Source organism: Propithecus coquereli, unplaced genomic scaffold (genome assembly GCF_000956105.1).
Source record: "Propithecus coquereli isolate 6110/MARCELLA unplaced genomic scaffold, Pcoq_1.0 Scaffold99, whole genome shotgun sequence".
Lineage (NCBI taxonomy): Eukaryota > Metazoa > Chordata > Mammalia > Primates > Indriidae > Propithecus > Propithecus coquereli.
Window position 1 is genome coordinate 1,527,199 of NW_012156284.1, and position 18,410 is coordinate 1,545,608.

At 38.4% G+C, this 18,410-nt stretch overlaps 1 protein-coding gene across 7 annotated transcripts in view; it reads right to left on the reverse strand.

The window, feature by feature from the left end:
• The window catches only part of FMR1 (fragile X mental retardation 1), a 43,122-nt gene extending 29,928 nt beyond the window's left edge, over positions 1–13,194 (reverse strand). For all 7 annotated transcript variants that reach the window (XM_012665297.1, XM_012665303.1, XM_012665304.1 and 4 more), the window contains exons 1-2: positions 12,989–13,194; positions 3,202–3,254 (exon numbers count right to left, since the gene is read on the reverse strand). In XM_012665297.1, the coding sequence (XP_012520751.1) occupies positions 3,202–3,254; positions 12,989–13,039 (104 nt within the window). In that variant the 5' untranslated portion in view covers positions 13,040–13,194. The remainder of the gene's footprint in view (positions 1–3,201; positions 3,255–12,988) is intronic.
• Between the last annotated feature and the right edge of the window lie 5,216 nt (positions 13,195–18,410).

Here is an 18,410-nt window from a genome sequence, read left to right on the forward strand (position 1 = left end):
CACTTGTCCCCCTTTAAATTTTAGATCCCACGAGGTGGTCAATCCTTGTCATGGATGCTGATCAGCATGACGTTATCAGCATGCACTGGGATGGTGGGGTCTCCTAAACCACAGAAACCCGATGGAGACAGCCTATAGGAGTTCGATTAAGTTGCCTACGTTTTTTAAATTTAAAATGATATGGAACAACTTTGAAAGATACCAAATCATTCTTTTATACCCACAATGATATAAAATATTAAAAGGCAGACTTTGCGAAAACGCTGAAAATTCAACTGCTGGAGTAGTCACTTCTGGATTCTTTTTGGGTATTTCATTAGCAAATATTGAGATCTATTCTATGCATTATGTCAATATTTTGCTAAAGGGCTTTCTTAGTAAAATTCTATTGACAAAAGTGCTGTTTTATTTTTTTAAGAAGAGCTATTATATAAGGGGGTAAATAATTAAGTCAGAATTTGTGAAAATGTGATTAGAGCCTAATTTAGACTGAACCTTTCCCTGAATTATTATACAGAGGAAACTATTTTGAAAACTATAAAACTTAAAAAAATTGTGTTTACTTCAGAAAAGGCTTTTTATACTTATTGAAAGTTAGTGACTTTTAATCCATTATAATGCTAATTCATTGCTAAATTTTACTTGTAAATCATATATATATTTTCTTGGTTTCAAAGAAGGAAGAATTATTTTAAGTCTTAAGTGCATAGAGATAAAAATTTAAATTCGTTATTCAAAAATGTTTATAGAAACACCTTTATGCTTTATGAAATCTTTAGGAAGCACCTATTCATAAAAACCAAGCACCTAAAACAACTTGTTATCATACTAATAAGAGTTTCTTCATGAATGATAGAAAAGGTAAATATAACCCGAAGTTCTATAAAACGCTTTCTTATTTTGTTTTTAACAGAAAAACAAAAAGGAAACACACAAGGGGAAAAAGACTACTTTGGTAGGGACCTATTAAATCCTCATGATGAGGCCGGGCGCGGTGGCTCATGCCTGTAATCCTAGCTCTCTGGGAGGCCAAGGCAGGACAATCGTTTGAGCTCAGGAGTTCGAAACCAGCCTGAGTAAGAGCGAGACCCCGTCTCTACTAAAAATAGAAAGAAATTAATTGGACAACTAAAAATACATAGAAAAAATTAGCCAGGCATAGTGGCGCATGCCTGTAGTCCCAGCTACTCAGGAGGCTGAGGCAGAAGGATCGCTTGAGCCCAGGAGTTTGAGGTTGCTGTGAGCTAGGATGACGCCACGGCACTCTAGCCCGGGCAAAAGAGTGAGACTCTGTCTCAAAAAAAAAAAAAATACTTCATGAACACAAGGAAAAACAGATGATCTATTTCAAATTCCCAGGATGACAAGGGGCTTGAAGAGAAGCTTCAATGCAGATACGGTACAGGAGATAAATAATTAGAAGATCTAAAGATGGAATGATTTTAAGCTTATGGTAAAAATATGATTGAAAACCAAAAAGAACTAAATCTGATATATCAATGTATAAACTAGACAAAATTCTCAAATGCATAGAGGAAATTAGTGTTTGCTTAACATTTTAGATTATAGATTACAGGAGAAACTAAGAGTGGCAAATAAAGATAACAATCCATTTATAGGGAAGAGTGTTTTCCTAGTGATGGGACTAAGTTAAGTAACTAAAGAGTATAATTACAAGAAAGAAATTACTCTCCCAGTTATCAAAGATTCCTCCATTAGAGGTGTGATGCTGTTGTCTATTATATAACCATGGGTTCTTCAAACAGCAGAGAGGCAAATTCTGAAACGTTTGGCTTTATGTATTCAAAGAAAGTTATTCCATTATTCAAACTTCTATTTTGAAGTGAGATTATTAGTCTAGAGGTATAAATAGGCTTGGATACTCTCAACCATTTTCTCTGGCTCCCTAAATGTGTATCAGGCATCAAAGGATACTACTTTGTCCAGTTGCTAGCCAAAACGATCTGCTAACAGTCTAATTACAGAATTTATTTTCTAGATGCTGAAATGCAGGGCTGCTTTTACATTATTTCAGAAGATGCTTTTTATTTATTGCTCAGTATGTCTCGATCACATATTACATTTTAGCAGATTTATTGAGATACAACTCACATACCATATAATTCATCAATTTAAATGTACAATTCAATGGTTTTCAGCATATTCACAGATATGTGCAATCATTAACAGTCCATTTTAGAACATTTTCATCATCTCAAAAAGAAATCCTGTATTCTTTGGCTATGGCTTCCCCTCATCATTCCCCTCCCCCAACCCACCCCAGCTAAGCACTAAGCAACCACTAATCTACTTTCTGTCTCTATAGATTTGTGGCCTGCTTTTGATATACTATTAATTCTCTCAGTACATAAAAGCCAAAATGTCATAACTGTCTAACTATTCATCAGAGTTCAGTAAAATCCTAAGATCATGGCCCACATCTATACTTTGGTTAAGTAGATTATATGTACTTTAGAATCTTGCCCACTACCATGAAAATAGCTTTCATTACCATTCAAAAAATTTAGTCAAGAGGCTTGTTTCCCCCAATAAAATGTTAACACCTATACTGTTGATGGTTTCATACAGCTAATATTCCTAGGCATATAAATATTTTGATTTTCCCATCGAGCAAAAGGAAACAGAAAAGATTAGCTACTGCTATCACTGATTATAAACATATGAAACAAAAAAATAAGTTAATGGGTAATTATTTCTGATAAAATATACTAAACCGTTGCTCCTTATGTGTTGTGAGGAAAAAATTAAAAAAAAAACATACCAGATAATTAAAGTTATCAGCTTTAGATTTTATGTTATCAAACTCACATGGAGTTTTTTTTAAACCAATAATCATGAATCCCTTCATCTCCATCTTTTAAAAATCACAAATTATCCTATCCAAACTCTCAGTTACTAATATAGAAGAATCTGGTTTATTTCTTCACATTCACGTGAACTGAGATGTAAGGATCAATATTACACAATAAGGGACCTCTGAGGTCATTAGCAGGAATGACTGCTAACGACCATTCCATTGGTTTAATGTTGGGTTGTTCAGAAACATCTTGGTCAATAACATAATGATCCATTCCTGAAAAACACTCAAACTAAACTTCAATTTAAAAAATGAAGAGTAAAAGGAATTAGCATAAAATATTAAAGCACCTGAACATTAAAATTCTATGTCAAGAGACTTACTTGTTTTCAAACGCAACTGTTATTGAATCTTCATGAACATCCTTTACAAATGCCTGTAAAAAAAACACCACAGTTAAATTAATTTTTAAGCTTAAAAATCACTTTTGTTTTTATGTTTTTAAGAATACAATGGAGCTTCGAACGAGGGTCAGTTTTTGAGGAGCATTCATTAATCACATCTATATTGCCACCTACTATGTGCTACTTGAAATACTAAATTAAAAAAAAAAAAAGATTGCTCCAAAGAGTTCCACAACTCAGAAGAGAGACAAACATACTGGAATTTACAATGTGGTGGTGAGTGCAAAGCTCTATATACATTTTAGGCTAGAAATATTGAAAACTAAGAAAATTGTTCCAGAGCTATATGTTAGCCAGTATAGACCTGTTGTAACCTATCTTTTTCTGCTTAATAAAATTTTAGGAGAATACAACAGCAAATAATTAAATATAACAATCATATGCTACAAACGCCACTAAAAAAAGTCCAACTGCTACAGTTTAATTAAATTCTCAATCTCACAGGCCTTGGAGAAAAATATAACATAAAATCCAGAGGTTTAAATCTTTTATATCTGATGACACAATGACTAGTAATCTGCAGACAGATAGAACTAAAGTAATAGCTAACTAATTATCAAGAATTCTTTAATCAGCATGCTGTCTTGTAATTCTATAAAATGAAGTTTTTAGTAGGTATAGAAAAGGAGGGTTCGGGTTTGTTTGTTTTTTGACAATTAGAAGAGTAGGAAAAAGCATAAAGAAACGCAAAGGGCTTTATATCTCAATTCATTTTAAAATGGCTTGGAGAGATTTAAGCTTCTTACTCAGATTTGTTCTGTACGTTTCTTTCAGTGGTTTCTCCCTGCCTGTAGGATCATGGCCAAACTCCTCTGGCTGTAAAAAGCTTGTCATGATCTGCTCCTACCCCTCAAGCTTCATCTTTCACATCCTTTGAGTTTGTGATCCAACAATGCTAAACTACTTGTGCCATACTCTGAAGTTTCTGGGCCTCTCCTTTCTTTCCTATTGTCCTTCCCCTCTTTTTTACCTAGCTATCTCCTGTCAGTCTTCTATGTTTCAATTCTGAGGTCACCTTCAATGGGAAAACCCAGAAGAGTAGGTTAAATTCCTGTTCTCTGCACTCTCATAGCAACCTATGCCTATCCCTACTATAAACTTACTCCATTCTGTTACTATAGCCCATTTTCTCACTAGAAATAAGCTTCCTGAGGGTAATATCAGGTCTTATTTTATTTAGTTATATTTCAAAGTGCCTAGTATGAACACAATAAATATCTATTAATATTAAATGGATCATTGCCTAAGAGGTTCCTCTCCCAGACTTGGGGAAAAGGTATGTGGCGTGGGTGGTAGCAATAGGTTGATAAGGGAAGACATACTGAAGAAGGTGAGGTTCCTACTGAACCTTAAAGGATGAGGAAGAATTAACCAAACGAAAGGGAGTGGAAGACGGAGAGGCATTTCACTAGGTCTAAGGGGCAGCAGGCACAAAAGCTTAGACACTGAGAAACAGCTTGCATATGACAGAAATAAATCCTTTGTCAACAAAGAAGTCAAGGCAATTCAATGGGAAAAAATAGTGCTTTCAACGAATGGACCTGGGACAATTGGACATCCACATACAAAAATGTATTTTAAATTTTGACCTTTACCTCATACTATATACAAAAATCAACGAAAATGCATCAGCAACCTAAATGTAAGTGCTAAAATTGTAAAATTCTTGGGAGAAAACATTGTAGTAAATCCTTGTGACTTTGGATATTGATATCCATGTTGGATATCAGGAAGATAACTAACTAGTTCAGATTACAACCATTCTTTAACTTCTGTGTCCTCAGTAACTGGTACAACTTCCGGCATATAATGGGTGCCCAATAAATATTTTAAACATATGATTCAATGCAAACGTCTTGGTAAGCAAATATGTCTTCAAAGGCCTGACATAAAAGGATTCTTTTAAAAAAAAACAGAACTTCCCAAAATATCAAATTAAAGCATATGGAATCAAGTATTAATTAGTTGCTCCTAAGAAAAACTATGGAAGCTGAGACAGGGCCCTTGAAAACACTGACATGGAAGCAACTTAGAGATAACAAACTTCTGAAATAAAGCTTAAATGACTAAAAGTAAAGCTATGCTAAAAGATTAAAGTTCCCTTGTAAGATCAAGGTGGACTATAATGGCATCCATGTGTTCTGTTATACCCAAAGTGGCTAAATTATTATTTCTATAGCATATTTTGAGAACTCTACTTTAATATTGACCATGATGTTTTAGAATATACTAGATTTCATAAGGGTGCATGCCCCCAGTACTCTACTGGGCTGCTTGCCTCACACTACTATTTCAGCAACAGAGAAGCCAGATTTTGAGCTAAACTGGCAGGAATTGGTCACTGTTAGGCTCTTAGTTTTATAATTTAAATCATAAAAACTAAGGCCGGGCGCGGTGGCTCACACCTGTAATCCTAGCTCTCTGGGAGGCCGAGGCGGGCGGATTGTTTGAGCTCAGGAGTTCGAAACCAGCCTGAGCAAGAGCGAGACCCCGTCTCTACTAAAAATAGAAAGAAATTAATCGGACAACTAAAAATATATAGAAAAAATTAGCCGGGCATGGTGGCGCATGCCTGTAGCCCCAGCTAGTCGGGAGGCTGAGGCAGGAGGATCCCTTGAGCCCAGGAGTTTGAGGTTGCTGTGAGCTAAGCTGACGCCACGGCACTCTAGCCAGGGCAACACAGTGAGACTCTGTCTCAAAAAAAAAAAAATAAAATAAAATAAAATAAATAAATAAATAAATCATAAAAACTATGGAGAATGGGAAGGAGAACTTCCCTGGCCCCCATTTCTCCTTTGTGCTTGCATGATGGCTAATAACAAATCAACAATCTGCTTTTTGAGGGTGGTATTATATTATGAATTAAAATCAAGACTCTTATTAGGAGGTGATTGATCGATCCCTTATTTACAAAAAAGGGCCATTGCTTTTGTCTTCATCCTTATCTAAAGTTTTATAATGTTTGCCTGTCTTGGCAGTAATTAACATTAGTTTCTTACTGTATATTATATGCTAAAAATGTTAAGTACTTTAGTCAGCTGACAGAACCTTATTGTAGCTGAGTGAAGAACTGTTCTCAGTAAATCAAGCATCTTTCCAATACTATTGCCTATGCTGTCCACCATGGTAAGCTACTGGTCATGTGTGGCTATTTACATTTAAATTAATTAAAATTAAATAAAATTAAAATCAGTCTCCCATTCACTCTTGACACATTTCAAGTGTTCGAAAGCCACATATGGCTTAGTAGTAGACAGCGCTGATGTAAAACATTTACAAATGTTGGGCAGTGTTTTTGGACCCATCATAAAAGCACTCTACTGTCAGCCTTATTACTACATTGCTATATTTTTATTTTTTTCTATTTGCCTAAAAATTATTGCCCATTTTAATCATAGTTATTCACCACATTTGCTTATTTCCTAAAATCAAACATTCCCTCAAAAGAGGAAGATCTGCAAGTGTTGTGACTATTCAAAAAGAAATTAGAAGTTTTTGCAGGCTCTGAATGCAATTCCAGATGTAGTGTCAGAAATGGTTTGAGTAATCATCATAGCCTAACAGGGCCACTGCCTTCCGAGTTAATGAGGCTTATCTGTATATGAATGTTTGCATGATTGTTTCAAAATCAGTCATTTTTAGTCACCATGTTCATATTAAGTGAAGGAAGAAGGCATGTAATACCTTCTGGTTGCTGCTTTAATAAGTAGAATAAAAGAAACTCATAGGTAGCCTCTGGCCTGCACTCACGCCAAGGACAAACACCTCCTCCTCCTGTGAGTTCTAAGGCCTTTTATTAAACCTTCACTCCAACAAGGGTTCCTCTTTCTGCTTCTCATCAAACTTTCCCCAGTAACCCTCCTTTTGATCCTTCCCTTACCCCACCCCACCCCACCCCATACCCTGCTTCTCTGGCCACCTCCAGAGCACGATCACCCCACCCATCACCAACTTGGAAAACTACATTTTGTTGTGATCCCTATCTATCAAGCAAAGTTGGGTGTTTGTGGAGAAAACAGGTTAAGGAGATTCCTAAGAGGTTTCCAAAGACAGTAAATTGAATGAATTTGAATGAATGCACAAAGGGAACTACACTGTACTAGATGAGAGCTAGGGCTCTTATTGGAGTCAGTGGGCTTAGTGGTTAAGAGTTGTGAATCAGATCTAGGTTCAAAATCTTGGCTCTACCACATAACAGCTGTGGGACTCTCCAAGAAGTGATCTCTGGACCTCAGACTCTTTGTCTGCAAATAAGGAACTGGATCAGCCTCCTAAGGTTGTTGTAATAAAATTACACACATAGGTGGCACTACATAAACGAGAGATAAAGTAGAGAAGAACATATTTTATAAAAGACGCTGAACCATAAATGCTCTTGTATTTGGAAGAGTTAGATCCCAACAAGAAAAGCACACTTAAAAAAAAAAAAAAGCTTTGAAAATTGTGATAAGAAAGAAAAAGATGCTGCCAACAAAGATACTAAATATTAAAAGATTACTTAGACACTGGGAATAAAAAATGTGATGAAAATATTTAGGTTTTGAGAAAGGTGACAAAGTACAGTTAAAGACAGATACGGTTCTCCATTGGGGGGAATAAATACGAAATTTTTAAAAATCCCCAATTTAATGGCTATTGGGCCAAAGAGACAATCACAAAAATCATACTTAACCAAAGTATGTAATGACTAGAGCTATACAATTCAAACATTACATTACCAGGACTAATGAAACAAAGAAAGTCCATCCCTATTTGGGTAAACTCTTATTCCTCTACTACGCCTTACATCCCCCTTAGCTTAGTAAACTGTCTTACAAACAGGAGACACTGGTGACAAGAAAGGTTATTGAGTATAGAAGTTTCAGTGTAAGCCCCCAACCACCACTGAATACAACTACTACAGTATCAGTAAGCTTCTACCACTTACTGAAGACAGAACATGTAGTGCTATGATAATTTTCATTAGAAAAAACTTGCTGCATTGTAAAATATTCTTCCCTAAGGAAAACCTGCAAGAGAGGATAGGGACATATGAAATGTGATAAAATTCGACTGAAACCCAAGGCTTCATACATAAAGTGAGTTATCACTTTGTCCCCCTTTGTATATGGGCACTAACAATGTAAGGGAATAAACAAACAGAAACAATAAACCTCATCAACAGTCCTTATGACCATAGCATATGTCCAGAACACGTCACTTCATAAAGGCATTTACCACAAATTATAAAAAAAATACAATTCTTTCTGGCTCATCCTGACCAAAAGACAACACAGACATGTAGAGAGCAAACAATATTAATGAGTTATTAATTTTCCTTGTGTGTATGTATTCTAACTTGAGTATTTCTGAAATACTCTCAATGTAACAAAAGCAAGCTTATTAGCAGGATCAAAGATTTCTAACTTTATCTTTCCTTAATAGGCATTCACATGAAGAATTGCAGTGATATATGTCAAGGTGTAAGAGTTAATAAAAAAGGAAGCTCATACACAAACTTAATATTTCACGACATCTTTGTATCAATAGTAAAAATTGGTTAACATAACCTTTCAACTAGTTAGAGGATGCTAAGGCAGTGTTGTAGTAACAAATACACAAACACCACAATGAAATTGAATAATGAGCAGGAAATCAAATTGAATTAATCTTTTCAAGCTAAATTTCATCACTTCAGGAAGTGAGATGCCTGATTTCTAACCCCAGGTCCCACCTTTATAGCTCTGCCTCTTAGTAGTAAGACAGTTGCCATAATCTCTCTGTATATCTACATCCTCATCTAAAAAAAATGGGAATAACAGTATCTCAAATTTGTGGGGGAGGATTAAATAAGTTAACAGAGGTAAAGCACCTAGAACAGTGCCTGGCACCTAGAAAGCACCCAGCACCTGTTAACTATTACCATAATCATGACTCTAATCATCGCAGGAAGCACATTCCTATAGTGGGCAAGAATCAGAAACCCAAGTACTATACCACTGAATTTTGCATTTAATTAGTCATTTGGAGGTTATGAGAATACTTGAGTATGGAGTTGGAACAAAAGCGGATTTAGAACATGTGGAGATGTGTTCGCTTCGGCAGCACATATACTAAAATTGGAATGATATAGAGAAGATTAGCATGGCCCTTGAACAAGGATGACATGTAAATCCGTGAAGCGTTCCATATAAAAATAATTTAAAAAAATAGAACACGTGGAGAAAGAAAAAGGGAAAAAAGTTAAAAAAAGACAAAAGGGAAAAAAAGGATGCATCCACAAAGACACTAAACACTAAAAAGGGTATTTAGACTCTGGGAAGAAAAAAATGTAACTGACCTGAATAATTCACTTCCTGGAAGTACAGAATAACTAACACCTTTATGCAAAGTTAACTCAAGAGCCTTCAGAGAAAACATGAATGCAAGTTTATTTGCATTTTATGCAAATTTATTTATAAACTTACACATTTGCAAACCCTGTGCAAGTTTATTTGCAGTAAAACAGTAATTTCTAGCAGGCTATGTTGCTAAAATGGCATGTTAGGCCACTAATAATGTCTTCATTTAAAAAAAAATTTCCTCGTTTGTACATTTTATCATATTTAGCTTTTAGTTGCCATAATAATATTCACCAAATGAATGTCTTCAGATACCAAACTTAAAAAATAAGATTAAAGTATAATCTAACAATAAAATTGCCATCTAGCATAATTACACCATATCACAATAACGAATCTGCTATGAGCCACTGTATCTTCAGAAAATAAAAAGGTTTTTTATCTTATGTCTCCAACATATGATTTATCCATCTGTAGTAATTTTCATACTAGCACATAAAACCTACAAATCTTAGGATTTATTAATGCATTTGTATTGGAATGATATGCATTCCATATCTAAAATAGAGTTAATTCATTACCATTCTCAACACATTATAACGCCTAGTCCAAAGAAAACTGCATTATTTGGACCAGATGCCCCTAGAATATAGACCTTATTTTGACATTATTCATCTAGAAAATGTTTTTAAAGATTTTATGAGAAGTATCTTCACGGTTTAAAAAATATACCCCTAAGGGCTCTAGAAGTGGTACACGTGACCAACTTTTTCTAAGTCAAAGAATACACCTAAGCATAAAAGTAGTGGCGCTTAGTATTAAATGTTTTAGGTTTTTAAGAATAAACACCAGAGGGAAAAAAATAGAAGAGAGTTGTTACAATCTTAGGGTTTAGGTTTCATGGTTAATTCTGAATCCTGAGCCTCAGCTATCTTTTAAACAGAAAGAATTGAACAGTTCCCAGCATATACTCTAGCCGGTTTATACTGCACACTTGGACATGCTCAGACAATGGAGAACTGTCCTTAGGAATACGGTGGTTCAGTTAGGCAAATCAAAGTCTGAATTCGATTATACTAAAGACATTTGATTTGTTTAGATTTTAAAGCTTTTCTATCAATTTGATGAACAAGGTTCCTACTTCTTTTTCCATAAATGTAAAACTTCTCCACAGTAGTTAAATTTTCATTGGTCTTTATTTCCTGTCTTTCCTGTCCATCCCATTGGACAAGCAACTCAAGTTTACTTTTGCTTTACTTTTGTAACTCAAATCAATATTATAAGTCATATAAAAATTTCAACCCTTTTCATTATAGAAACCGTTTTTCCATCAATACAGATCATTTGAGGTTTTCTTAGAACTCCACCTTAAACAAACATAACAGCAATTTCTCCGCACACATTTGTTCAAGTATTATTCCCCTCACAGAACTAAAGGACAACCTATTCTTTTTTATTCACCTTCAAATTAAGCAACTTTGTTAAAAAAACAAAACCAAAAGGGGGGGATTAACAGCAAAAATAGGGGGCATTTCTTATATTCCAGTCAGTTTGCAAGCAAAATCACTGGAGCAAATCATAGGTTGCTAGAAGAGAACAATAAATCCTTCCACACCAGTATGTGCTACTTGCCCTGTATGGCAAGCAAACTTCAGTGGTGTCCAATCTAAGCTGACATCACAGATCAATTCGAATACTGCTTAACCTTTAGCCCCTACTCATATACATATTATAGTTAGCCCCACCAATCTAGTGACCAAAACTACCAATCCTGGACCCAGAACGATTCTATACAAACTAACCAGTAGAAATTATGGATCAATGAAATAAATGCAGCTAAAATTTTGACCGCAGAGTCGACTAAAACAATTTTATATCGGTGAGACTGTTATGAACATAAATGTTGTGTTATTTTTTGCTTCCTTTTACGGCAAAAGGTTTTATCTTTCTGCTAAAAGGATGAAACAGTTTACATACTTTACTCATTTATGAAATATATTGATCTCCAAAGGTCACCACAAAATTGGTAAACATGTATGTCAAATAAAGTCAATTGTTTATTTTCCTACAGCCAAATGTGTCCATTTGAAACACTCAAGTAATCCTGTAACAAATTTAACAATTGTGGACAATGGTAATAACTATTTCCCATGCTTCCTTCCACGTGCACCTTCTATTGACAAAACACTGCAGGCAAGGGGGGATATTACAGAATTTAGTCATTCAAGAGGAAACGAGAATTTATAGATTACTAGTTCTACAGTAGGTACCTAACAAGAAACACACTGCTATATCAAACTGTTTCTTAATCTCCCTTTTAAAAATGTAAGATATTAGTTCATCTGCAACTGTGTAACTTTAAAAAGCACAATAAAACCATGAATGCCTATTTAAAACCCCAACAATCTAGTCCACTGCAACACTACAAAGTCAAAAGGGAATACGGTCAAGTTCTTAAGACCACAAAACAAATATTTCCAAATACTGTTTTTAAAATTCCTATTTGTAATATACTTTCAGTTAATTTCTGAAGTTTCGTGGCAAATATTTAGGTCTTCAGAGACTCAGACACATACACACAATTTTTAAGTGGCAGAGCTGCTAATGTTTTTAGACACTGAAACATCTGTATTCCTGAATTTACCCCTATTTATAAAAAGGGAGGGGGCCCGCGAATATTCACGATGACCAACTTCTTTAATGAATTGCTCGGATATGTTGGGGTCTTCCTGAAACTTTTGGGTCTAAAAATCTCCTCTGAAATCCACAAGGAGAAGCCACTAAAAATCAGTTGCCATTGTGGTTTGGTGCTAACTACTGCTTACTACTCTTTCTCCACACCCCTCGCCCAGAACTGAGGAGCTCTCCGAAGTCCCAATGCTGGACCAAAAAAGCAAACCCAAAGGAGACCTTAAATCCTCTCGGCGCGGCAGGAGGCAGCCCGACTGAAGCGCCCCCGGCTCCTCCGCAACTACCCACACGTCAGGCCCCGATCCCACTGGGAGAGGATATTTAAGAAAGGAGGAATAAGCCATCACGTAGAGCCGATTGTGGCCCTTCCTGCCGGGATCTCTTACCTGCCGCCGACCCTCGCCCATCCCCAGCTCTCCCTGGCTGGGCTTGGCCTGGAAAGGGCACCCTCCTCTTCTCGCCTGTTTCTCATTCCGATAGGCGCTGGGGCCTCTCGTCGGAGACCGAGCGTGGCTCCAGGGGCTTCCTACAGGCCCCAAGACCAGTCCTTCCCTCCCAAAAACATCCCGCCGAACGCGCCCTAGCACCCAGGCACGGCACCCGGAAAGAGGGCCCCAGGCCTGTCTCCCGCCGACGCTGAAAAGAAAAGGGAGGGCAGTGAGGGCGAAGATGGGGCCTTCCCTGGAGCCAAGTACCTTGTAGAAAGCGCCATTGGAGCCCCGCACTTCCACCACCAGCTCCTCCATCTTCTCGACAGCCCTGCTCGCGCCGGGAGCCCGCCCCCGAGAGGTGGGCTGCAGGCGCTCGAGGCCCAGCCGCCGCCGCCGCCGCCGCGCTGCCGCACGCCCCCCGGCAGCGGCGCCGCCGTCACCGCCGCCGCCCGCGCTCGCCGTCTGCCCGCCGCCCGCTCAGAAGCGGCCCTTCACCGGAAGTGAAACCGAAACGGAGCCGAGCGCCTGACTGAGGCCGAACGCTCGGCCCGCTGCGCGTGTAAACAGTGAAACCATGTCATGTGATCGACGCCGTCCCTCCCCCCGTGGGCTCAGCCCCTCGGCCCCGCCCTCTCTTTCCTAGCCGACCTGGCGCGCGCGCCTGCGCGCTGTTGGGAGCTGACTAGAGTGCGGGATCCGACGTTGAGGCGCCTGGGTTGGGCGTGCGCGGGCTCCGCGAAGAGTGGGAAGGCGGGAAGGGAGGCGACAGGTCGCACCGCCTCGCGTCGCCTGGCGAGGGCCAGAATGTACATTTATGTTGAGATGCAAGTGGAGGTGTGGGAAAGGGCCTCCCTTGGAGATCAACTGCATCCTGTTATGTGGCTTCAACCTCGCTAGGATTGGAGGGGGATGTTTGGTTTGGTTTTTTCAAAGTAGCGCAGAGCCTGATTAAACTGGAGGTGGAGTGGAGGACGAGAATAACGGTGAGGGATTAGATTGGAGAAGACTTTGTGTTAGTAACGGTGGCAACCACGGTGACCCAGGCTTGTGTGACCCTTAGAGGCAGAGGGCAGAAAGTCACGCCCTCCCACCAAGGGATTTTGGGGTTTTGTGTGGAGACATCCAGTGCCCTTTGAGGGTCAATGCATTGCGTCAGGACCTCTGGAAATGTTAGTCCTTCCTCAGATCCGGCACTGACCCACATACTCTCATTTCCTCAGTTTAGTTTCTTACTTGACATACGTTAAAAAGGAATGTGTTAAGCACTTGCTAATTTCTTTAAAGTGCATTTCCGCTCCCTACTTTTATTCCCACCCTGTACCAGAGGGTGGGGCAGACGTGTGTAGCACTCACACAACTTGTGTCTGGGACCGGTGTACTTTCTTGCAATTTGTTACCCTCTCCTGTAGAACAAACCCTACCTTTCTTACTCTTGCCTCTGCACCGTGTTTGTATCCAACTGTATCCATGTTCCCGTTGTCTGGAATGCTTGTATCCAACTGAGAAGTTTCTCAAGCATCTACCATGTGCCAGGCACTTGTGCTAAGTGCTAGTGAGACATTGGTAAGCAAAAAAGAAAAGACTGCCAGCACTGAACTTGGAACCTAGGTGAGTAGATGGACGTAGATTATCAGAAAAGTAAATGTGGAGTTGCAGCTGTGCTAAAGGCTGTGAAGAATAGCTACAGCTATGATAGTGGAACATGACCCAATCTGGGGTGGAGCAGGGGTAATCAGAGAAGGGGAAATAATTCCAACTGGAAGGTTACAGGTGAGAGTTAACTGGCAGCACTGAGTTGGCAAAGGCAGGGTGAACTGCCCAGGGCAGGTAACCCAGAATGAGAGGCATTGTTGGGCTTCCAGTTCCCTGCCCACCCCACTCCCAGGCAGAGAGGTAACATTGCAGCTGGTGGAATTCCAGCTTTAAAGCAGTAGATCAAGGGTCACATTCCTTGAGGTCATAGTAAACAGGAGTGACCCATTGGACTAGAGTCTTTGGAGTAGTCACAAGAGGCAAATACCCTAATAGGGCTGAAAGAGAATCCCACCATAGGCTGAATGGGAGCAGAGCATTAACTTTAAGCCAGATGGAGTAAAAGGGAAGATATTGATTAGAATGATTATACCTTCCACATGTAAGATGTTGTGCAATTTACCCAGGACTTTCAAGCATGTCAACTCTTCACAACCACTTTTACTACAAGCCACGTTCAACCTGGTACTGTTCCTTGAACCCAATGATGCACTTTCATGCCTTCATGTCTCTGCACGTGCTTCCTGGGCCCCACAGATGCCCTTCCCCTTAGGGTTATCAGCCGGATTCCTATTAGCTAGTTATTTTACCTCAGGTGCAGAGAGTCGAGTTAACTTTGCTCCTCAATTCTCAGCACATTTTCACCATCAGTCCCTACAAAGCCCCTCTCTTGTTTATCGTATTTTATACTGTTTATATTAGTTTTCCTCATCTTTATCAATCCCCACTCTCTTTCTTCTAGACACAAACTACAATATGTTTGATATAGATCCTTGATAATTTAAGACAGGTAGTGTTTTGTGTATACATTTTACACAGATCGTATTGGATTGTAAATCCGTTTCCTGCTGTTTTACTCAACACTATATTTTTGAGCTATTTCAACAATGTTGTGTATACACTTAGTTTGTTGTTTCTAGCTGCTGCTGAATATTTCATAGATTTTAATGATACATATCCCTGGTGATGGGGCATCTAGGTTACTGCCAACTCCCTGATGTCATACTGTGGTAAAAACCCTTGAGAATGTCTTTACCAGCCTTTGCAAGAATTTCTCCTGTGCTCCTATAGAACTTTATTCATGCCTCTTGCTTCCTCTTCTCACTGCTTGGCATATAGCAGGGACTCAATAAATGTTAAATACCTCAAGTATGATGCTTAATGTACTAGAATTATTTATTTATATTTCTATTTCCCTAATTGGACTCTTAGTTCCTTCCAAACAGGGAGGATGTCTTATTTATCTTTGTGTCCCTGTCACATTAAAAAGGTTGATTTCAAGATATGTTTAATGAATGAATAAATGCTTATCCTCACTACTGGTACATACTGTGACTTAGTCTTGCCCACTCGACTTTGCATTTCAGCCTCACTTTCATCTCCCTTTCAAAATAGCTTACCTGAAATCAGACACTGAGCTCAGTCCTGCTCATATGCCTGCTCTTCCTATATTCTTCTCTCTCTCTCTGTTAATGGCAACTCTTACCTTCAAGTTAGTTGCTCAGGCCTAAAACAGTCACTTTGACTCTGTCTTTCTCTCACACATCTAATCTACCAGCAGTGTCCGGAATCTGTATCTTACAACTTACGCTGCTAAAACCATGGTCCAAGCCACCATCCTCTCTTACCTGGATTATGGCAACAACTTCTTCACTGGTATCCCTGGAGCCACTCTTGTCCTCTCTGCCAACCCCCAGCACAGAAGAAAGAATGACCCTGTTCAGGTGTCAATCAAGTTACTCTGCCACTCAAAACCTAAACCTCTCAGAGTAGAAGCCAGAGTCCTTATTTTTTCTGGCCCCAGGGCCCTATACACTCTGGCTTTTGTTATCTTCTCTATCTCACCTTCTACCTTCCCCCTTCACTCAATTCCAGCCATAATGGTTTCTTTGATGTTTCTTGAAAATACCAGGCAGGTTCTGTCAGTGTCCCCTCACTAGAATGTAAGCTTAGTGAGAACAGAGATTTTCATTTGTTTTATTCTCTGCTCATCCCCAGTGCCTACCATAGTGTTTGGAACATAGTAGCTGTTTACTAAATATTGAATAAATGAATGAATGAATGAATACATATCGAGGACCTGGCTGAGGTCAAGTTGGCCCCCATGCCTATGTTTATCTGATATTAGAATGATGCTTCAGTGTCTCTAGCCCTGCCTTGGCCCCTGGCTTCCATTGAATTACTTCCTGTTGTCTTTGCATTGATTTATTCTGTGTTATTTCCTGCTCCTTTGCAATTTGAGCCCTCTGAGTCCTTTTCGTGTCTCAATCCTAGCTGAAACATCTTCTGCCCTTTCCAACTCCAGAAATCCTATATACCCTTCAGGACCCAGCAAAAGTCTCACTTCTTTCATGATATTTTTTCTTACAATTTCAGCTCACCTTGACCTCGCCTTTTTTATTAGAAAAAAATTTAAAGACTATTTTTTAGAACAGTTTTAGATTTATGGAAAAATTAAGCAGATAGTGGAGAGAGTTCCCATATACTCTTCTAACCTCCCCTCCTTCCTGCAGTTTCCCCTATTATTAACATCTTGCATTAGTATGGTACATTTGTTACAACTGACATATTATTATTAACTAAAGTCTACAGTTTACATTAAGGTTCATTTTTTGTGTTGTACAGTTCTGTGGGTTTCGACAAATGCATAATATATCTACCATTGCAGTGTAATACAGAGTGTTTATATTGCACTAAAAATTCCCTGTGTTCCACCTATTCATCTTCTTTACCCCCGACCATTGGCAATCACTGACCTTTTTACCATCTGTATATTTTGCCTTTTCCAGAATGTTGTATATAGTTGGAATCATATAGTTTGTAGCCTTTTCATACTGTTCTTTTTTTCACTTAGAAATGTGCATTCAAGATTCCTGTATGTCTTTTCATGGCTTGATGGCCTTTTTCTTTTTATCATGGAATAATATTCCGTTGTATGGATATACCACTGCCTATTCATTTACCTGTTGAAAGACGTCTTGGTTGTTTCCAGTTTTTTTTTTTTTTTAAATTACAAGTAAAGCTATTGTAAAGTTTCTTGTGCAGGTTTTTGTGAGGACATGTTTTCAACTCTTCTGGGCAAATACCAAGGAGCGCAATTGCTGGATAATATGGTAACACTATGTTTGGCTTTGTAAGAAACTGCCAAATGGTCTTCCAAAGTGGCTGTCCAATTTTGCATTTTCACCAGCAATGAATGAGAGTTCCTGTTGCTCTACATCCTTGCCAGTATTTGATATTGCCCGTGTTTTGAATTTTGGCGATTCTAATAGGTGTGTAGCAGAATCTCATTGTTTTAATTTACAATTCCCTAATGTCGTATTATGTTGGGTATCTTTTTATATGCTTATTTGCCATCTGTATATCTTCTTTGATAAGGTGTCTTTTCAGATATTTTGCCCATATTTAAATTGGATTGTTTTCTTATTGATGAGTTTTGGGTTCTCTGTGTGTTTTAGATACCATCCCTTCATCAGATACATGTTTTGCAAATATTTTCTCCCAGTCCATGGTTTGTCTTTTCATGCATTTAACAATGTCTTTCACAGAGTGGAAATTTGTTAATTTACAAAAAAGTTCAACTTATCAATTTTTTCTTTCATGTATCATGCTTTCAGCATTGTATCCAAAAAGCCATCACAAAACTCATGTTCACCTGGATTTTTTCCTGTTATCTTCCAGAAATTTTATAGTTTCGTGTTTTACATCTAGGTCTATGATCAATTTCAAGGAAATTTTTTGTTAAAGATATAAGGTATGTGTCTAGTTTTTTTGCATATAGACATTAAGTTATTACAGCGTTATTTGCTGAAAAGACATTTCTCCATTGAATTGTCTTTGCTCCTTTGTCAATGATCAGTTGACTGTATCTGTATGGGTCTAATTCTGGCCCCTCTCTTTTGTTCCATTGCTCTACAGTCAGCCCTCTGTATTC